A 23446-nucleotide genomic window follows, 5' to 3' on the forward strand; every position below is an offset into this window, starting at 1 on the left:
TTGTTAGCAGGACTCGCAAACGCTGCTTATCTCAGTCGCCATCTTCCCAGAAGTCCTCTATTGATTTCTTGAGTACTGAAAAATCTTCATATTTTTTCACATACCACCATGTGAGATTTGCTATTTCCTAGATATATTATGTCTTCTTTAATTAGTTATATATAAGAGGCATTTCCCCTTACTACCAGGAATATGTAAATATTTTTGCATGTTTTATACTACTTTTAAAGATTAAAATTAAATATTAAGCCACCATTACTTAGGTATTGGATTTAAAAAGGAACAAGTGTTTTTGTTTTTAGAACTTATCAAATACTAATAAAAGCTTAATAGCTATAAAAATCTGTTTGACATAGAACTGGGTGGATATTTATCCCATTATTCTGGATTACTAATCGATTAATTATAAACATACAATGTGATATTATTTTCATGTTATATCTTGATTATTTTAACCTCATACAAAAATTTACCCTTAAAGGTATTGATTTATTTCTTTTTCTCTTCTCCTTCTTTCTTCTCTCTCCCTTATACCTTTTGTTTAGGTATAAGTTGTGGGGGTTTTTTTTATAGTTTTGGACAGAATTAGTAAAACATGAGTACTAAGCATGTTGTAGGTGGGAGATAAATGTAACAAAGACTTAAAAGCAATCGAAATGTGAAGTTTTAAGCACTCCTTTTGAAGCTCCATATGTATTCCATATGTACATTTTTTTAAATTATCATTTCAGTCTACCTCTCATTGCTTTCTTATACCTCCTAATTATAATATGTAATCTTATTATTACCCCTTTAGTCATCACTTACAGATTCCACCACAGCTAGCTTATTAGTTTTGCAAAACTAATAAGCAATATCATATCTGTGTTTACTATTTGCTAGAAATTAATTCATATCTGAAGAAATAAGAAAATAAAGTAACCATCTGGTAACATTCCCTAGGACCCCTTGTGAAAGTTCAAAGCCTTGGAGCTCCTGGGAACTCTGCTACTTTTTACCTGGTTCATCCAAGTTAACTTGATGAACCCCTATTCTTCATCTGTAAAACAGTATTATTAAGACTGCCCCTGTTTATCTCAACAGTACTGAGAGGATCAAATGTATTAACAATGCAAAAACATACTGAAAATGTAAAGTGATGTGAAAACAATAGAAATGATTTAGTGTCCATCTTTTGTTTTCATAGTGAGATTTACAAATTTAGAAAATAATATGGTCATTTAAAATCTCAGTATAATAAAAATTATGTGCAACTCAACATATATATTTTTAATGGGTTATTGTTTATTGTTATTTCAAGAGGCTCTTGAATGAAGGACAATAAGAAACACTGCAATTTTATATCATGCACTCCTTGTCTAGGGCTGCAGATTCAGGTGTTTCCCAGAGTGAAATGTCTTGGCTATCTAGCATCCCAGATCTGAAGCCAGTTTTGAAATCAGGGAGCCTAATACACATAACATTGAGTGGTGTGCTATTAAGAGCATGAACTCTAAGCCAGCCCATCTGAATCCCAATATGTTTACTTATAGCAGGATTACCAACTGAGTCATCTTGGGCAAGTTACCACATCTTCTCTGGCCTCAATTTTTCACTTATAAAATGGATGTAAAACTGTTTTGCCAACCTCATAGGATTGTGTTATGAATTTAATCATTGCCTCACCTATAAATGCAATAAACATCTTTATTACTGTTACTCCCCTGTACTTCTTCCCTCATCTTTTTGCAAGCACCCAAAATATTCCCAAAGAGTTGTTTATTTCAGTTCATCCAAAGCCTTTTAAAGCAGAGCTTTTAACCCAGTTACTTTTATCTTGAATAACAAAATATTTTGGGAAGACACACTGGCCTGCAATGACTTTTATCAGTGCAATGTGGATTTGTAGAAGTTACCTGGCAAAATTGATTAGCCAAACATGAAAGGAAATTTGATATAGTTTTGATCATTAATATATTGTGAATGTGACCTCTCAATTCCAAGCATTGGATATTTAAAGATTACTTTAAAAAGCAATGCCACATTGAGGAATCCCACACATAGAGCTACAGGATGAATGAAAAATAGTCATGCCAGTGTTAAACATATGGTACTTGTAGCTTTGAATAAACTTCCTGTGTGTTTCATGTGTCATAGGAATATTTTAATTTAAGGGAACTACCCGTTACTTGAAAAACATCTTAAGAATTTTATGGGCAATATCCCTATGTGTGGGAAAAATTAAGCTTGTGTTAATCAAATACTGATGTGTTAATATTAAGTGAAGAGCAATAGCGGGATAAGCATGTTTCAGTCTTTTTCTTGGTTGGTTATTTGAAGTTTTGGCCCCAGAATGGTTTTTATCTGCTAACAAGCTCACTATTGGACTGCTTTTCTTCTCTCTAGCCTTAGATATGTAATAGGATATGCAAAGTAATTTTTAAAATCTTGAATAAAAATAATTTCAAAGTACTGGCCAGCAAATTGGAGAAGAATCACCTCCATGTAATACATTCTCTTAAAGAATAAAATGAATTAGTTATTGGTCTGTTTTCATTGTTATATCTACTCCCAGCTTTAACACATTGGCATGGATAGAGACTTTAACACAAGGATAGAGACCGAATTTATTGTATTGTTCAGGCAAGTGGTTACTTGAGTTTCTTAAGTTCTCCAGGCGTTCATCTCCAGGCGTTCATCTAATTCAGTAGATTATAAAGCAACAGCCCTTGTTACCTGAACTCTTAAAAGTAAAGCCCTTAAAAGTCTACACTTAACAGTAAAGACTTCTTGGAACTTTAATATTAGAAAGGTCTGGGGCTTCTGCTGAGAATTCTGAGCCCTCCGTGTGTGTGTGTGTGTGTGTGTGTGTGTGTGTGTGTGTGTGTGTGTGTGTGTGTCTGAGGACCGTGGCATCAGGACACACTAGTCTTGTTCTTCTAGCCTCCTGCCACACCCTCAGTACCTTCCTTTACAGTGACAGTTCCTCTTGGCATCTAGAGCCGTTCCCAAGCAACTGCTGAAGAGCATAAGGATTTATCCATCTTCTCTGATGATACTTTCTGAGTTTGGAGGGAGAAAAGGGGGCTCATTACCACACAGGATGAGAGCCCCACACTGCCTGTTCATTCCTAATGAATGGTCCATAGAATGAAAATTCCAAGGTTCTTTTCTTGGTTTCCTGATCTGAGCTACTTTAAAGACCTAAGGAAAATACAGGTGTATTCCTTTTAGAAAACGTGCGTGTCTCATGGAGGCAGGACCCAGGCACCTTTGTGTACAGGGACCATGCAGCGGGCATCCACCTCCAGCTCTGCCTCCAGCTCCTCCGGCCACATGAATGAAACAATGATATGTTTTGAAGATAAAAGGAGCCAGTTTATGAGCCAGATTCTTCAGATATGTAAGAAGTACAGAAAATGCAGTGTATTATGTAATATGTGTCAGGGAATAGACCCAACTGTTCAATTGGACTTACTAGAATAATTTTGCTTCTTTTTTTCCTCCCAGTATTAGTAATACAAATAGATGAAAATTAAAACAGAGAAATCCAGGAAATAATAATACATATATATTTATCTGTTACCCAGAGTTCACAAATTTGAATCTTTTATATTGGCTTCAAATCTTTTTAAAAATTAAATGATTACAGATAAAGTTTGCTTTCTTCCAAACAGCCCCTGACCTCCTTCTGTCTATCTCCTTAGAGGTAATGGCTATCACACATTTGGTGTGTATCCTTCCTATCCATGTCTTATAGTTTTATACTTTTATGAAACATATGAGCATATTTAATTTTAATTTGTGCAGGTTTTATTTATTTATTTATTTTATGGTACTGGGGGTGGAACCCAGGGTCTTTCTACCTCTGGGCTATACTTCCAGACCTACTTTAGACTTTATTTGGAAACAGGGTCTCACTAAGTTGCTGAGAGCCTCACTAAGTAGCTGAGGCTGGCTTCGAACCTGTGCGATCCTCCTGTCTCAGCCTCCCAAGCACTGGGATTAAAAGCGTGCGCCACCACGCCCGGCTCTTTGTGTAGGTTTTAAATTTTGTAAAAATTGAATTATGTATATGTATTGCTCTGTTTCATACCTCTGTCACTTGACGGATATATATTTTTTTTACTTCTTTTGCAGCACCAGGGATTAAGCCCAGGGAAATTCTACCTCTGAGCTACACCCCCAGCCCTATTTTTTATTCTTTATTTTGAAACAAGGTTTAACTGATTTGCAAAGGGCCTCACTAAGTAGCTGAGGCTGTCCGTAAACAGCGATCCTCCTGTCTCAGCCTCCCAAATGCTGGGATTACAAGCATGCGCCACCACACCTGGCTTGAATATATTTTTTAGGCCTATTATTATTACATTTTAATGACTTATTTTGTGTTTCCTATTTATCATGAGGTTTTCTCTTGTTCTATTCTTCCTTGCCTTTAATTAGTAAATTTGCTTCATTTCTCTCCTCTCAACTTAGAAGTTTATAGAGCCTATTTCTATTCTTAAAAATTTTAATGGTAATTCCTACACTTTAACAAAGTCTAAAATTATTCTGTATTTCTTGTCCTCCAATAAGTAACCCAAATTACCACACTTTTTATCTGTTCACTGTGGTGGTTACTATCTCAAACTCTGCTGCCCAGTAATGGTAGCCACCAACTACATGAAATTATTAAGATTTTTTTAATGAAGACCTGAACTTTTAAATTGTATTTAATTTTAACTACCTTAAGGTTTTGTTGTTGGTGTTTTTGTTTGTTTGTTTGTTTGTTGTTTTTTGTTTTGCGGTACCAGGGATAGAATCCAGGGTCATGCTGCCTCTGAGCTACACCCCGAGCCCTATTTTTTTATTCTTTATTTTGAAAAAGGGTCTCACTGAGTTGCAAAGGACCTCACTAAGTAGCTGAGACTATCCTCGAACCGCAATCCTCCTGTCTCAGCCTCCCAAATACTGGCATTATAAGTGTGCACCAGCATGCCCAGCTTAACTTAAGTTTTAAAATTTGTGTAAGATTCCATTATTGGAATATTTGAAACAATCTAGGTGAAACTACTATAAATTTTATTAATTCTAATACAAACCAGATAGCCAGGTGTGGTGGTGCACGCTTATAATACCAGCACTCGGGAAGCTGAGACAAGAGGATCTGGGTTCAGTGCCGGAGCCAGCCAGCAAAAGTGCGGGTTCTGAAAAGAGGAGTGAGGATGAAAAGAATTTTATTCAATGAATTTTATTCATAGAATACTTCATTCTCTCATGGAAGGATCGGCAGTACACTCCCGGGTCGATATCTCTACTGTTCGACACCGGTTTTATCGCTCTCATCCTATTTATACCGCTCCCGGTCAGCCAACCCTCATGACGTCACCACCTATGCGCATAACGGTCAAACCAATCAACCCTATGCCCTCACCACCTGTGCACTTAACGGTCAAACCAAACAATTCCACCTGAGCTTCTCTCAGACGTTGAACTTTCCATGACCCCAAACCTTATTGGCTCTGCGCAAAGGACAGTGGGAAGTATTCTTAAAGGGGAAAACCTTAATGGCTCCCCACAGTTCATCAGCTTAGTGAGGCCCTTTGCAACTCAATGAGACCCTGTTTCAAAATAAAGAATAAAAAGTAGGGCTGGGGGTGTCACTCAGAGGTAGAATGCCCCTGGGTTCCATCCCCAGTACCACAATAAATAAATAAATAAATAAATGCCATCCCCAGTACCACAATAAACAAACAAACAAACAATAAATAAATACAAACCATGTTATTGCGTGGCAAAATGACAAAACTTTAGATATACTTGTTGAGTAAACTTTTTTATATTTTTTCAGTGTAGCTATTAGAAAATTGAAAATTGAAGCCGGGCATGGTAGTGCATGCTTGTAATCCCAGCATTCAGGAGGCTGAGACCAGAGGATCATGGTTCACTGACAGCCTCAGCTATTTATGCCCTGTGCAACTTAGTGAGACCCTGTTTCAAAATAAAGAATACAAAATAGGGCAGGGGGTGTAGCTCAGAGATTGAATGCCCCTGGATTCCATCCCAAGACACACACACACACACACAAAAAAAAAAAAAAACAATTAAAAATTGCATGTGGTATTTCTATAGATAGCACTGATGTGGGATTTCTCTTTTAACACTTCTTTAAATACACACAAACAATAGGTAATATTGTCTATTTAATAGATAATTATATTTACCAATATGTTTTTTACATTTTATTTATTTGTGTTTAGTGGGCTTATAAAACCCAGGGCAGCTAGACACTGAGACACACCCCAGTACTTGGGAGATTGAGACAGGAGGATCATGAATTAGAGGCCATCATGCTATAACTTGATGATAAAGATGCTGTTTCAAAATAAGAATTAAATAAATAAAAAGAGCTGGGCCTATAGCTTGGAGGTAGAATGCCCCTAGTTCAATCCCCAGCACTAAAAATAAAATCAAAAAGGGATGTTCAGTGGAAGAACATCTCTGGGTTCAATTCCCAGCACTCCTGTGTGAGCGCACACACGGACAGGAGTGCGCGCGCACACACACACACACACACACACACACACACACACACGTGCACTGAACTACATCCCTAGCTCATTTTATTTTTATTTTGAGACAGGGTCTCGCTAAGTTTCCCAGGCTGGTCTTGAACCAGTGAGTCTCCTGTTTCAGCCTCCCAAGTAGCTGTGAGTATAAACGTGGGCCACCATGAGTGGCCATTTTGTCTTATATACTTGACTTTCACCTAGATTCACTTTTCTTATTGCTGAATTTGGTCCTTTAGTGATAGTCCTTGCTGAAAGATTTTGCAAACTCTCTTTGTATCCTGAAATGGCTTTATTTTGCCATCACTAAAATGATAGGTGTAAAGTTCGAGGTTAACAGTTTCCAACTCCTTGAAGGACACTCCATATTTTCTTACATTTATAGTGGCTAGTGGAGAAGTAATTCTTTATAGATGATTCATCTTTTAACTCTGATACATTTTAAGATTTTTCTCATTTTCCTTTATGTTCTATAGTTTTATTGCAGTATTTCATTGTATTGTTCTGGTTGTGTTTTATTTTTTTTTCCAGTGTATTACTAGATGTGAGCTTTAGTCTGGTACTCAAGACTTCAGTATGAGAAAATTCTGTGCTTCTGAAATGTCTGTTAGATAGATGTGGAGCTTCTCAGTTAACCTGGTGCATTCTGACCTCTTTCCTGTTGTTCATGTCTTTATTGCCTATTGCTGTGTTCTGGGGCCATTTTTCAGCAGTCATAACAACTCATCATTTTCTACTGTTCCTCATCCAGAATTTATTCATGCTTTGAGGTTTTTATTTCAGCAAGTGCTTTTATTTTCAGAATTTGTAATCTAAAATAAGTTTATTACTTGTTTTTCCCTCAGGACAATTTGTTTCAGAACTTTTTATTTTTAAACAAAACAGACATTTTAATGTAAAAAATATCATATATTCATACATAGTAGCTACATACATATATAACTTAAATAGGAATAATAAACCAACTAGTCACTATCCAGCTCAAGACATGAAGCATTTACCTAGAAACTTTGTATCTCCTCGTCAAATCACCCTCTCTCTCCTCACTCAAACATAACCTCTGTCCTTATTTCGTATTTATGACTTATTTGCTTTTCTTTATAGGGTTTATCATTTGTATGCATTTTTAAACTTTCCTTCGAATCCCACAATAACTTTTAGCACATGTATCCAGCATGATATTGGTGAGCTCTATCCAGGTTGATGGGCATACACATAGTCCATTGGTTTTCACTTCTATGTATTGTTTTATTATATATCACAAAATATTTATCTATCCTCCTGGTGATGGATATTTGGGTTATTTCTAGTTTATGGTAGCTCTAAGCTGAGTTTCTATTTTCATGCTTCTGTGTCCTTGGATTTGGGGTGCAACTCTGTTAAGTACCATCCTGCTGTATAAATGTTGGCTATATCTGTAGTGTTTATTTTATTATTTTTATGTCTTGAAATCTGATTGAGCAAGCAACCCTTTCCCCCAGTTTATTTCCCTTCCTGGGAAGAGATAGAGGTGATAGAAAAAAAAGCCTAGAGATGACACAGGTTGAGAGAAGAATCAGGAGTATCCCCACACAAGCAGCTCCCTAAAAAGACAAGAAACTAACACTAAAAAGTGATTTCCATTCCCAGTATCTCACACACACACACACACACACACACACACACACACACACACAAAGTGAAATCACTTTTTGGAGAGAACAAGTAAAAGACCTTGCCCGTGTTAGCCTTAGCACTAGGTGTGGGGAAAAAGATTCCCTTTGCTTCAGTCCTGATATTTTGCCACACTGCACACCACCTATGTGTCCTGACAAACTGTAAGCCTGGATTCTAACAGTGAAGAGAGAGCATCCTAATGCATCTCCACACATCACCTCAGCTATCAGGGAGGCCTGTCTCTTTAGCTAAGGAAGATAGAACTCCCACGTAGTGGACAACACAAGGGTCTATTAGATAATTACTCCTTAGACCCCTTAGCACCCCTTAGGCCTGGAACAAATGGATAAGCTTCTATCACAAATCCCCCGGGCACATCAACCCACTCAGCTCTAGTGGCCGTCAAATTTCTGTGGAGCATCCCACCTACCCCTTCAAGATAGCACTTGATGACATACATATCTGATAAGGACCAGTCCCTGTACCTTTTCAGTTTATCCCAGAGAATGAGGCTTATTCAGCTCCATTCACAGAGCAAAGTCTTTGATGTGTAGCAAACCAGAGTTATTACCTGCCTTTCTGAGATTACTCTCGATCAGCCATGTTCCCTTAAAATAATCCTTTCATGCCCAAATTCAGCCCCCTTTTGGTGACTGTCTGTCCTAATCCAGTCACCAGGTATTCAGTGTTCCACCTGCCTGCTGACTCTCCCTCATATCTCTATGATGTCTCTCGACTCCCCAGAAGCCCTGGGGAGTGTCCACAGGAACCCTCTGTGTATCCCCCACCACCTTGCTGGCATTAAACCCAGTACCCAGGCCAGCTCAGGCGTTTTGTTTGACCATGGTTCTTGTCCTCTTGGCTGTTCTCAGTCAGTTTGGATTAGTGTAAGCCTGCTGTGTCCTGGGGAATGTGGCAAGAACACCTTTGCCTTGACGTTCCCTGCAGCCCATCTAGCTCGCCTCATCCTTCACATCGGCCCACCAAAAGGTTAGGGTACATCTGAGGTCATTTGAATGCACCCCAACCCTTCATTCTCCCTTTATCGGTCATTTTTGACAGCCCGGCTGTTTTAATCCCTTCATGTTGTGCCCTCCTCCTTCCTTTCTCCAGCCTTATGACCAAGTGTTAATGGTGTGACATCCAGGATGTGACATCCTGGAACGGTTGATATTTCCAAAATAGTATACCTTTCACTCTCTACAACGAAAACAGTTGATCAGTTTTTAGGGAGTCTGAATGAAGAAACTGTACTCAACATTGAGGCTCTGTTGAAATTAATTTCATACTCTGTCATTCAGATGACGACTTAAGGTCTTAGGTCTTTTCTGTTGCATCACATCTGTGTAATGGCTCACAGTTTGTGAAGTGGCTTCCTCCAGCCTCACAGTTGGAGAAAGCCTGATTGATGCTTTGAGTTAGAGGGTGCCATCACCTTCACTCATGATGAAGAGACTGAGCCTCTGATCAAGCCACTGCCCTGCACATAGGTAGGGCCACAGCCTGCATTCACACCACAGTACCACACTGATCCCAGGGTTGAGATCACTTGTTCCTAATTTTAAGTACTTAAAAAGCTTATTAATAGAAAGCCCTGTGGAGTGATGGCCAGAAAAGCCAGATTTGTCTAAAGTTGTAACTCTTCACCTCTAGCGTCAAGTCCCTTCATCCAAAGGCATCAACATGTTCAACATACTTGCTTTTTTGATGCAGTATATTTCCACGTTTCTTGTTTTCATTAAATTTCATTCAATACAAACAATATTAGGTCAGTATTTAGGGACTAATCTTTTGATTATATTACCTGTCAGTAATCCACTGCCTTTAGAAATATTGAAAATAATGTCATTGGGTTTCCAGATAATAGCTGTGAAATGCTTCCGTAACTGCCTATCAGTTACAGAAACCTACTGAGTAACCCAACAGGCGTGAATGAGAGCAGCATCCTCAGACCACCAGAAAGTCCGGTGTGTGCCTAGAAGCATTGAGTTTATAGCCATGGAAGTGAGGAAAGCCAAGCGGCCCATGTAGAAATGTCTTCATGTGCTCAGACTTGCACACTTTGCCGCCTGTCGCCCAGCTGACTGATATATCACTACATCTATGAAGCAAACATTCTTGTGCAAGAGTGGAAAACACAAGAGAGAAAGCTGTTTCCCTCCAGGATGGAGAAGGTTCTGTGGCAGAGGAGAAAATAGGTGGTCAATTTAGAGAACAGGAGGTAACTTCATAGACATGAAAGGTTCTAATGGGCTCTGGGTAAGAGATAGTGCCAGGGAGTAGAGAAGGTTCCTTGTGTCTTTTGCTATTGAAGAGTTTTTGTTTTTCCCAAGGATTTTATATTTACTTGGCATATAATGTTTTGCTTACTATTTTATTATCTTAAGTTTTTGAATTCGCCAAATATTCAGATAGCCTATTTTAATCCCATTGCATTAGTATTTACATAGTTATATTTTTCTCTATTATTTACTAAATATGTAAATTGTTTCCAGTTGTTCTATATCAGATATAGTACAAATAAAATCATAATTTCACAAAGAGGTTTTTTTGAGTCCTGGTTCTAAAATTGAAATTACTGGCTTATTGACCAATTAGTCCTGTGTATCTTTTTTGTATGGCTATGTTGTTCATTGAAATTATATTAATTTGCAATGTTACCAGCCCCACTGAACAGTGGGTTTTCTAATCTTGTAAGTTTTTTTCTTTTTTATTAGATGAGACATGACAACATAGCTGTTTTTTGTTTTTGCTAAGTCAAACATTGCACCAAATGTCGGTTCACTATTTGTATTTTCCTCTGATGGGAGCTCTCTTCACATCAGCTGCACACTCGTGCTGTAGAGTGAGTATTTACCTTCCAGCTTTACATAGTTGTAAGCTGTGCTGAAGTTTGATTTTCTTATTAACTCTCTTGTTTTAGTATTTTATATTCTTGGCCAGTAGAAACATGTTGGAATATGGGAAGTGTCTTACAAATCTCAAGTATACTTTAAAATATAAGAGGAATCTCAAGTGCACCCCCCATCCTTGTGTGCAGCCATGTTTCCCGTCAGGTCTGAGCTGTCACTGGGTGGGCAGGTGCTGCCCAGGGGGTGGGTGAGACTCTGGAAGCAGGCCAGCTGGACTGGCGAGGCTCTGAGGCTCTCGCTTTCCTGTCAGGCCCAGGCGAGGGGTGCAGTGGAGATGCTGGAGCTGATTGTGGAGAAACAGTAGTCTATGAAAGACTGTCAAGTCTCATCAAGAAATGGCCTGGAAATCAAAGCGAGGCAAATACACACAGGATGAAAATATGCTTTTGTGATTGGCCTGGGATTTAGCAGCATCCTGTCCTTATCCTGAAGGAACAAAATGTTTAGAAAAAGCACGTGGGGTGGGAGGTGGATCCCAGACACTGACTACTGAGTCCCTGCTGTTTAATTGGTGATGGACTCATCAAAGATAAAATTGTGTAAGGTGCATGTACATTGATAACAAGGCTCAGATCAGTTCTTTTCCTATTGTAAAAGTAGAGCAGTTATGCAGCTATATGTGAGTGTGTGTGTGTGTGTGTGTGTGTGTGTGTGTGTGTGTGTGTGTAGAATAATATCCTGGCCCCAGGACTCAAAATATTTTAATTTTATTCTCATATGTGATTTCCAATGTAAATACAATGCACTGAAATATTTTCTTTCTAGTCTCCAGAGAACACAGAGGGCAAAGATGGATCTAAAGTAACCAAGCAGGAGGTAAGAATATCTTTGACATCCTCTATTTAATTTGTTAAGTTGAAGATTTGTTAATTTGTTAAGTTGAAAATAATACTATTATAAACAAGATTGCTGAGACTACATAAACCAGGGATAAACGTGTAGTCTCTCTTGGTCTAGATATGTTTCCTTTAGATAGATTGAAGAGGTATTTTCCAGTTAATGTGTGCTTTATGTTTCTACCTGTTGGTCTTGCTGTCTGTCAGGGTAGATATTGAGAATTCCTTCTGGGCAAAGAGAGAACTAATAAGTAAATTCATCAAAGAGAACAAAGACTGTGTTTCATAGCAAGAAAATGAAAGAAAGGCTGTTGATTTTATAAAAATTTCTGCTCCAGTGAATGAATTATAAATTACTCTGTAGATTGTGAATACCCACTTAAGAGGATTCTCCACTAAAGTTAAAAACTATGGGAGAAGATACAGCATGTCAAAACAGTAAAGCTTTTTTTAATTAAAAAAAACTCTTACCTGAATTGTGATAATCAATTAGGCAATGATTCAAAGATGTTTTGTATTAAAGTATAGAAACCTCTATAAGACTAAGAATTTGGGAGAGATGCTTGTGTTGGGAATTTCATGGTAATATTATGACCATATAAAGGATTAAAGGGTAGAGAATGAGATGCGTCTGTGATGACCACCATTCACTTTTACATGCAGTGTGTGGAAAACTGTGGCTTTTGCCACTAATTTATAAACTAAAAGGGTTATGAAAGAGAAATAAACAATGTCTAGTTACAGATTCTTTGATTGGGTGGTTCGTATTGTGGTTAATAATTCAGAGAAATTTGTCATGATACCAAAACTTCTACACAGATTTGTACAAGGAAATTTATTCTACCAAATGGAGAAATCCTCAACAAAAACTATTAAGAAGTAAAGCTAGGTATGGTGGATCATGCCTGTAATCTCAGTATTTGTGAGGCTGAGACAAAAGGATCACAGGTACAAGGCCAGCTTCAACAACTTAGCAAGGCCTTTTGCAACCTTTGAAGACACTGAGACACTGGGAGGAGAAGGAGGACGAGGACGAGGAGGAGGAGGAGACGGAGGCGGAGGAGGAGGAGGAGGAGGAGGAGGAGGAGGAGGAGGAGGAGAAAATGGCTTGTCTCTACTATCCACCTATCTAGCTGGGTATGGCAGCACATATCTGTAATCCCAGCTGCTCAGGAGGCTGAGTCATGGGGATTGAAAGTTTGAGGCCAGCCTGAGCAATTTAGCAAAAACTGTCTCAATATAAAATAAAAATGGGCTGGGGATGTAACTTAATGGTAGAGCGCTTGCATAGCATGAACAAGGCCCTAGGTTCAATCCCCAGAACTGCAAACAAATGAAACAGAAAATGAACAAATAAATTAACAACAAAAACATTGGCTTCCATGTACATAGTATTCATTGTTTGACAGAATGTGGGATAATTATGAAGTTTGTGATCCAATGTCAAGTCAACACATGAATGCTATAACCAACTAAAAAAACTAAGTAAAATATGATAAATGCTTGAATTTTCTTGGAGAATAACAAATATATTTAGGACAGTTAAGTGTAAATAACCTTAGTGTGGTTAGATTTGGGTACCAAAAAAAAGGATGTGGGTTTCTTTTTGAAGACTGACATTTGAATTGATCCATCAGCCAGGAAACTTAGAAAGTATTTGCACATAGTAGATACTTAATAGCCAAAAGTCTCCCAGGTCCTCTATATAAAAGTAAATCGAGCTTGTTAAAGTATATAGATATAAAAAATATATGTCTGTGCTTGCTTATGTAGCTGTCTTACATCTATTATCTTAGCCCAGTGATCTTTATTATTTATATTTATGTTATTACGTTTATAGTTTATATGTCCTATATATTTTCTATATTTTTATATTGTTAGTAACAGAAATCTTTTCTAGGAAAGACTTTACCTGTCATTTAAGTCAAGGCCAGATTAAAACTCATGATCTGTCTTTAGGACATCAACACAGTTGTTTGAAAAGTGAAAAGGTCAGTCAGTTAGCTGGTGGCTTATGGTAAAAACTGTCCAAGAGTACATTGATTTTTTTTTCCCCCACTGAATTGAAATTCAGTGCAGACTGCATTTTCTAGTTATGTCATTGAGTATGCACAGCCTTGACTATGGTGAATAGATAGCAATTACAAAGGGGGTCCTCTTTTGAAAATCGTCCACCACTGCTGTGGCATTTGAAGGGCATTGTGTACAGTACAGTACTTCAGGAGACTTGGACAATAAGTGACCCAAACAATTTATTACGATCATTACTCCGAGCAGTTTACAAAGCCCTTTCACATCCATTATTTTGTATACTCCATACAATAACCCAGCCTCAGCTACTTAGTGAGGCACTTCGCAACTCAGTGAGACCCTGTTTCAAATAAAATAAAAAGACTAAAAAATAGGGCTGGGGGTGTAGCTCAGAGGTACAGTACCCCTGGGTTCCATCCCCGGTACAGCAAAAAATAATAATAATAATAATAATAATAATAATAATAATAACCCTTGAGGTTCATTCTTTTCTTTCTTTTTGTTTTATTTCTCCTCCTTATGACGCTAAAGATCAAACCCTGGGCCTGGCACATGCTAAGCTCTACTACTAAGCCACAACCTTGGCCCTTCCATGTGCCGTAACAAAAATACATGGGTGACTACAACACACCAGACACTGCCCTAGGCCCTGTGGATCCCAAGAGAACAAAAAAGCAAAAGTCCTGACTTCACGGAACTTCCATTTTAATAGGGAAGGGAATAAAATAAAATAATTGCCTATGTTCTATAAAGAAAAAATAAAGCAAAGGAAGGGAATAATGAATGTCCAGGAAGTGCTGTTTTGATAACAGATGGGTGGATGTTACCATCCCTGTTTTAACTAGAGCAAACATTTTCAGAGAAATAACATGATTTTCCCCAAGTGACACAACTTGTAAGTAGCAGAACCAGGGAAAGATATCTGAACTCATAAAAAGCTGGTCATCCAGTCTGTAGTCTTCTCCATTACCCAAGCAAGACTGGATCTTTTCCTACTCACCAGTTTTGAAAAGCAGGCAATTTCTTTTTTCTTTGTTTTTTTCAGTACGGGGGATGGAACCCAGGGGCATTCTACCTCCAAGCAACACCCCCAGCCCTATTTTTTTATTCTTTATTTTGAAACAGGATCTCACTGAGTTGCAAAGGGCCAAACTAAGTAGATGAGGCTGGCTTTGAACCTGAGCAATCCTCCTGTCTCAGCCTCCCAAATGCTGGGATTACAAGCATGCGCCACCACGCCTGGCTCAGGCAATTTCCTTTTAACTTCTCATTTGTTTTTGAGAATTAAAAGCAACTTGACTTTTGGATTTTGCTTAGAAGTACATGGTCAAGCTCAGGAGAAAAAAAAGACATTTCATGAAAATAATACTACTTCCAGATCCCTGTGGAACAATTCTTATATTGGAAGCAAGCTTCAGCCAAGTCAGTGATTCAGTGTCATTTATTTTATCTATCGCTTTCTGGCGACTCGACATTTTTTCCCCTTTCTTTGACGGTACTGTATATTGAAGCCAGGGCCTCACCCATGCTAGGCAAGCACTCTACCGCTGGGCTGCATCCCCAAGCCCTTTTTATTTTGAGACACAAAGTCTCTAAGCTGCCGGGACTGGCCTCAAACTTGGAATCTTCCTGGCTCAGCTTCCCAAGTAGCTGGAATCACAGGCAGCAGGTATCACTGCACAGGCTGGTAAAGTGTTATTTTATAAAAGCTTTCCTTACATTCCTAAGACCCATTCTTTTGGCCACATTGCCTGAGGTTTCACAATTAATCAACAAATCAAGACAAATTCTTAGTAGCGTTTTTATCCTTAGTCCTTCCCAACCAGCCTGATTCCTAAATGAGTACTTCAAATGCTAGTGTTTTAAAGAAGAAAAAATAGCAGCACATTCTATTTCATATCCAATAAATATAGTCCAATCATTTATAGATTGTAAGGCTGTGAAGGCTGATGGGACTTTCCAGGAAGGCATGCACACTTGCATGCATAATGAGTACTGCTGGCTGAGTGAAAGGTTAAGATCAGCCTTCTCTGTTCTCAGTGGAAAAAAAAAATCTCTTATGATGGTTACTGGAAAAGAAATTGTAAGACAAGCCCTTTTTATGACAGGCGAGATCTGGTTAATTTTAGGTAGGAAGTCATAAAACGATTTTACAGTAAAAGATATGTTTTGCACAAAGACTGGCTGGTTTAGACAGCTGTTAGAAAAACTTTGTTTTTGCATTAATTTTCTGAGGTTTTTTATTTGGGAACTTTTGTACTGCATCTGAATTAAGTCCGTTGGGGCAGACCGCTTTCAGCCCCTGCAGAGCAGTGCTTTGGAATGGAATGTCTCTGGAAATCCAAAGGGCTTTCTGACATCACTCAGCCTATTTATTGTGTGTAGGTATCCATGTGGAGAGGCAAGGACAGGAGCAAGAGCATTGCAGATGGGGAATTCTTTGCATAATTTTAATCTTAACTCAGTGAGACAACTGGTCAGAATTCAGGGGTCATAGTTAACATTTTTATCCCCTTTCCAGGCCCAAACTAGGGAATAAATTAGTAATTTATTGGTTTGTGGTGCTCACCTCTTTCATTTATCTCAGCATTTATTGAAGGCTCCTGCTAGGCATTAGGGCAATGTAGATACAAGAGAAAGATGGTCCTGTGCGATGTGGATTACAGATGAGGTGAACAATGGCTTAAGACCAACGTGGTACACCAAGCCAGGAGGGATTCAGACAAGGTTCACAGAGGGCACTGTTCCACCAGCCAACCCTGTGAGATGGTGGGGGAGTGCACAAGGCCACCCAGAAACCTCAAAGCCAAACTCTGTTCTGTGAATGGCGGTTCCTCCTTTATTCCTCCATACTCAGCATTTTGAAGAAGCACAAGATACCCACTTTTGCCCTGTTTAAGGGAAAATGGTGCCTGTTCTTCATTGACACCCAGTTAATGTGACTGCCTATCCTGGGAGAGGCATTGCAGAATTTGGGTCCTGATTCCTGAGAACTTGTGAGCGCCTCATTGCAGATGCACCTGTGATAAGCATAGCAGGTGCAGTGGTCCTTCCCGTGGAGAGTCTGATTTACATCTTCCTCTCCTCCCAGTCACAGCGCTGAGGATGGAGCTGTGTGCTGAGCCCTCCATCCTCCTGCCCTGGGCAGTGAATGTTTCCCAGTCAATCACTTAACCTGTGCAGTCTCCATTCTCAAGCACATTCTACTAGCTGGCCTTAAGTCCGGTTCTGATCTTCCCTCGAGACCCCAAGGTTAAAATTATTCATGGAGGCTCTGGCTTTTCATTTCCTTCTGTAGTTTAAAGAAAGATGAATTTAGCTTCTCTGGCTATTTCAGCAAGAAGGTTCTTAGATGTGGAGATGGCAAGGAATATTTCTTTCAGTTTGGCCTGACCGACTGACCTACACTGACCCAAGCACAGCTTCAAGAATGGCTGCAATGCCTTGAAATCATGGCAAAGATTCCCACTGACCATTTTTGTTGACCTTCTTAAGAACAATTACTTGAAACATTTATGCCATCTTAATGAGGCAAAGTCTGCATCTGGAAGTAAGAATTAAGGAAAAGCTTAAATTCTTTTACTCAGCAGATATTCTTTGAGTATGTACTGTGTGTTAGGCAGTACACTATTCTGTTGGAAGAAGAGTAGCAAATAAAACAGACAAAAAGTGTGTTTTTTTTTTTCTGGACAACTTGTAAAGAAAGGTAGTTTTAGAATGTGAAATCCCCAGGGAGCCAATTTCTCTGGATAGTAAGTATAAGATCAATTCTATGTATTATTACTGAAGTGCCTAGGACTCTGTTCAAGTTCTATTATTTTAGATTTTCTTTACAGTTTCATTAGCTATTAACATACACCATCTTGGAAAAGATCCTAAAAACGATCAGCCTCTAAATTTCATATCTAATCCCTATACTTCCTCTCTCAATTTTCTAAACTGAAAGTAAAAGAAAATATTATTAAACTTTTTACTCTAAGTCTTGGAACATATTTTTTTAGTAGATAAGTGTGGATATTTTGCTGCACATGGAAAGTGAATAAGATTTTTAGTCACTCTCTTTTTTAACATAGCAGAAAGGTAGGGAACTCCTACCGTTTTGGTTTTTATGCAGTTATGTAAGCCTCTTCTTAATCTGTAAGCTTTCATACCAATTTGAAGGAACAATAGTCAAACTGGAGACCATTTCTTAAAGTAATTCAGTGCTCCTGCTGTCAGTTTTATCACAAAAGAAGAGATGATGGTTTCAGATGAAGCTAGAATTTGTCTTCCTTACTCGCCACATCCCTAACTGGGAAAGGCAACTCATTTGAACAGTGTGCCCACACCTCAACAGGAACAGTTGCTCTGGAGTATTATATAACTTACACAGGAGACTTAGGTGTGCTTCACTATGCTAACCCAGAGAAGGTGATGGAGTCATACATTATATTTTCAAACCAGTAAAATATATCAGGCATGAATTTTTAAAAGCAACCTGATTGTGTATAATTATTAAAACATTTTTCCATTCTTTTATAGCCCACAAGACGGTCTGCCAGATTGTCAGCAGTAAGTACCTTAAAATCCCTTTGGAGCCACTTCTTATTCACTCATGCTCCTATCTTCCAAAGCAATGCAGCAAAAGAAGATTAGGTAGCCGGGTGTGGTGGCGCACGCTTGTAATCCCTGCACTTGGGAGGCGGAGACAGGGGGATCACACAGATTCGAAGCCAACCTTGCTGCCTTAAGAGACCCTGTTTCCAAATTTAAAAAATATATAAAATGGGTCTGGGAGTGTAGCCCGGAGGTAGAAGGGTTTCTAGGAACCCCAGTACCACCAAAAAAATAAAAAGATTAGGTGGCATTTCCATTGAGTTTGCTTATTTTCTTTTTGAAAATCACCTGGGGTCACAGTTTCTAGCAAAGCTGGCCCATGTTGCCAAGCAATTCACTTGATCAGATATATCAGCCTAAAGGAGTGGCCCGCACCATTAACAAGAATAGGAAGCCCAGGATGTTGTCTGATATTGCTAAATCTCTGAAACAAAAGAAGTATGCTAAGCAAAGTCCTTGTCTCAAATTCTACAGCTGATACAATCAAGTGGACAGAAGTCTGATCCTCTCTTCCTAACGCGTACTGTACAACATTTTATTTAATGTGTCAGAATGTTCAGATAATTGTCTGAACCCATACATTTTAGCCTCATTTCAGACCCAGAATATCTTTAGAAACAAACATAGTAATTTTACTTCATCACTTGGAGTCTTCTGTGGACTGTATCAAGGGAAGAGATGGGGACTAGAACCACAGCTGGGATGGGTAGATGCAGCTGAGCCTCGGCCAGGACTGTGCTTCGTCACCAACCTCTGTGTGCACCTTGAGGGTTCTGGTGCACCTCCCTGCCACCCTCCTGATGTACTGGTTCTCGTTCCACTAATATATTAGCCTGACTCTGGTGGAGGATTTTGGTAAAATGCCTGCAGCCCAAGGTGCCTGCTGAGAGAGTTGGGGGAAGCCCTGACTCTTTGGCTGACAGCATATATCTTTGTACTAGGTATCACAGGAGCCTCAAGCATGGATTTTCTCTTTGCCCCCTCCTGTGTGTTAGGACCACTCACAGGTTCAGAAGTGTAGCTGAGTGGTTAGGAAAGCCAGCATTTCATGTGAGCCCCTGAGAGGGAGGGATATCAGAGTCACCAGGAAGATGTAAGAGTTGTGGGTGCTGTTGTAGACCTCTAGCTACTTAAAAGAAAAGTCCCTGTAAGTCAAAGGAAAACTCAAATGTCAAAGAAGGTCTTTCCTGAGTGCCAGGAACCACACTGTAAATCCCTTCCACTGAGATCCTCCCCCGAGCCAACACAGCTTCCGCCGAGGCCAGTGGGATTACAGACTACACAACTTCCTTCTTGGTCCCATCAAAAGCAGAGTGCTGAGTCCTGTGAGCCAGGTGTCTCACAGGAAATGTTATAAAAGGAAATTATTCACTGTAAATTGAGAAAACACATGCATATTAATATAACATGTCAAAACTTGGAATGATAAAATTTGTAAATCATGACAATTTAGGAACCACGAAAGCTGCTATATTGGGGGAGAAGAATACAGATTTAGGGTGGTGAGAAGATTAATAAAAAGTCTCCTTCCTTTTCAAGCTCAATTTTTTTTTTTATTTGAAAGGTCATTTCTAACAGCCTATCTTCTGCAATTGAACTGTCTAAAATTTCACTTTATGCTCTTGATAAAAAGGGCCAGCCAGATTCAGTACAAACCTGAACCCGTGAGAGACACTGATAGGAACATACATTTTTCTCTGCAGGAAGAGAACCCTGGCTAATACTTTCGGTTTAAAACTCTTCTTTTAGTGCTGCGAGAAATGTTCATTTATTTTTCCCCTATCTCTATAAGAGAAATATCTTCCCTAAAATGTCCACAGAGAATGCACGTTTTAAACAAGTTATCTTTCCCTCCTGGTCTCAGGCCCCTGGAAAGCTGGCCAGGGCTAGACTGTGTGGATGGAGGACCTTGGCCAAGGGCTCTGGGTGCTGCTCTTGGGAACGCAGGGAAGACCATATAAGACAGGAGACCATTTCCTATAGGGCTTTTTGCCAATAATAGCCACAAAAGATCTTAAACTCTAGGAACCAACTGTGGGTAGGTTACCACTGTAATTGTGTTCATAATAAATAGCGCTAGAGACAAAAGAACCCAGTGTCTGGGTGGGTGGGAGACTCTCACCCTCGGCTGGCCCTGGAGAGGATGAAATAGGAAGAAGCTTGGCGACAGAACTTGACATCTACCTCGGCAAGGGAAGGATTGGGGATTTGGACGTGGTTTTAAACTACTTCACAGGCAGCAGCCTTCATTACCGGATGGGCTTTGCCTGCGACTGTGCTATGATTTCTAGACTGTTGGGAAGGCCAGCACGATGGAATTCGTGGAGCCACTTGGCCAAGGGCCCGAATCATTTCTCTTGCTGCTGTGCTGTGATAAAAAGGAAATACAGAGACATTGCAGATAGAAGCTTAACCCTGTTCCCGGAGAGCCGTTCTGGACCAGGGAATAATAATGAGCTGGCTTTTCAAGCGCACCTGCCGTTCACTTGCAAACCCAGGATGAAAATAGTTAATGAAATGCCAAAGTCTTTATGCTGTTATTTGATGCTGGAAATAGGACGAGATAGTCTTTAAATGAACAAAGTCATACTCGGAGAGGATGGCTGTCTTTTGCAGTCCTTGTGTGTTCTCTTTTACGCTTGTGTTCCTTCTGTTCCCCTTGTCAGTGTTTGTATAATTCAACTTGTCTTTGCAGAAACCTGCTCCACCAAAACCTGAACCTAAACCAAGAAAAACATCTGCTAAGGTAAGAGGTGCTCCCCTCCTCCCACCTTCAGCTTTTTAAACCATGAATAAATTATGATTCCATACCCTAAGATCATCTAAGAGAAGTCCATGTGTTATGACTCAGGCTAAAATGCACCGACTGGAAAGCTGTTACCACAGTTACAGACAGACATTCTTAAAAGGCTTGATGCACAGTTTTCACTTGATCCGTGGACTGTAGGACATCAGAGCAGGTTTCTCTGAGAAGCCTGGTGTCCAGAGGGGCTCTGGCAGCGCCTCCAAGCATGCAGTGCATGTGGTGCTCAGGTAGAGTGAGGCTGGGCCTTGGTGACGCTGCCGCCGCCAGCACAGGGAGTGGGCAAGGGGCTTCCAACCTCCTGAAAACTAAAAGCGTAATAATCGAAGCTAGCAAATAATTAATACCTGCCTTTATATTTCACCAGGCACTGTGCTAATTGTTTTTCTCATGTAATCCTCACACCAGCTGTCTTGAGGTAGATGAGAACATCCTGTCTTGCAGATGAGGAAATTGAAGTGCATAATTATCAAGAAACTTCCTCCAAATGACTTTTCTGCACTCGGCCCTTCAGTGTATTGTCCCTTGTTGTGAACTGTTGGAAAGTGGTTTGAATTAGTGATTTCAGAAGTAGAACTCACTTCTGTGGCTCGGTTAGGAACTTTTCCTTTCTGTTCAAGTGCTTTGTCAGCCTTTTTAGACACACACTGCATGTCTCCACACGAGACTTCTCGAAAGAGAGAGGCCACAGCAGCCCCAGCCAGGTTTCTCCTCCGCGTGGCCTCGAGCCCTCCTGCTGCCCTGTCCAGGGCAGAACCGTGTGTCACTTGGCCCACCCAGCAAAGCACAGGAAGGCAGTCATCCTTATTCCACAGAAGGAGAGTCCAGGGGACTTTCTAAGTATCCTGTTACATTTTCTGAGAGACTGGGGGGTAACCAAGTTGAAACCCAACAAAGCTAGGTTTCCGTTTTCCCCTGAAGACCACCAGGGTGGCCATCTTTGTGTTTCCCCTTCTGTCCAAACAGAGGCGGATTGATTTTCATTAAGCATTCTGAATCTAACATACTCAGTTTCTCTGTACTTTGATCTCTTATTAGAAAGAATCTGGAGCAAAGATTAACAGAGGTGTTAAAGGAAAGAAGGAGGAAAAGCAAGAAGCTGGAAAGGAAGGTACTGCACCATCTGAAAATGGTGAAACTAAAGCTGAAGAGGTACTTTCCATAAATACCTCCCACAGGTTGAATCAGTGTCTTAAAAGAAATTGCTCGATCCTTCAGCCCGTGATAGCATGTTCATAATTTCTCTTTTTATCGCCTGTAATGTTATTGCAGATCCACATCTCTCGCTCAACTATTAATGTCTCAGCCTCCAGAAGTACCCCACCCAGCACACTGTCAGTAAAGGGGCAGATTGAAACAGTGAGAGTTAAGGGTACAGTAGAAAATTCTGCATGTTTGCAGTGACTAGAATCAGATAGTAGTGTGATGGGGTTTTTTTGTTTTATTTTGTTTTTCATTACGAACGTGAGAGCTTGCAGGTAAGACTTCTGTGGTTGTTTGAAAAGCAGAAAGCAATATAAACGCAGCAAAGTGTTAGCATAATGTATTCCTGCTTTGTCTGTTTTCCACCCAGAGTTTTAAGTAGGTTGTACAGTAGAGCTGCAAAAAAAAAAAAAAAAAATGTTCAAAAGTGTGTGTGTTGGTGGGTGGACTTTTCTTTGGTTCTTGTAGTTTAAGTGATAACTATATCTTTCCTCTTTCTTTTTCACAGGCACAGAAAACTGAATCTGTAGATAACAAGAGAGAATGAATTGACATGAACCATTGAGGTTGATTTTATGTACCTCTTGGGACAACTTTTAAAAGCTATTTTTACCAAGTATTTTGTAAATGCTAATTTTTTTAGGACTCTAGTTGGCATAAAAAATATATAAGGATGGACATTGTACCCTCTCTCATAGGCCTGCTTTTTGGAAATTTCCATCATCCTCAAGTAAAATAAATATCAGTTTAATACTGGAAGCTGTATGTAAAACTGATTCAGCATTCCATGCACTTGCTTTGAAAATTTGGTCCTGTGCATACTGTGGTGTTTCTACTGTGCATATTTAAATTTTTCATGCAGTTTTTTCTAGAGCAATAATC

The 23446-nt window shown here is 39.5% G+C and overlaps 1 protein-coding gene across 4 annotated transcripts in view; it reads left to right on the plus strand.

The window, feature by feature from the left end:
• HMGN3 (high mobility group nucleosomal binding domain 3) overlaps positions 1-23111 on the plus strand; it is a gene marked incomplete at both ends in the record, with an annotated part of 38107 nt that extends 14996 nt beyond the window's left edge. Inside the window, 6 exons of one of the 4 annotated variants that reach the window (XM_080700503.1) lie at positions 11861-11911; positions 18484-18513; positions 21254-21304; positions 22400-22513; positions 22634-22726; positions 23073-23111. In XM_080700503.1, the coding sequence (XP_080556629.1) occupies positions 11861-11911; positions 18484-18513; positions 21254-21304; positions 22400-22513; positions 22634-22726; positions 23073-23111 (378 nt within the window). The remainder of the gene's footprint in view (positions 1-11860; positions 11912-18483; positions 18514-21253; positions 21305-22399; positions 22514-22633; positions 22727-23072) is intronic. The other 3 variants (XM_080700504.1, XM_080700506.1, XM_080700505.1) reach the window with 3 other exon arrangements.
• Positions 23112-23446: the final 335 nt, after the last annotated feature.

Source organism: Muscardinus avellanarius (assembly GCF_963383645.1).
Source record: "Muscardinus avellanarius genome assembly, chromosome: 8".
NCBI lineage: Eukaryota > Metazoa > Chordata > Mammalia > Rodentia > Gliridae > Muscardinus > Muscardinus avellanarius.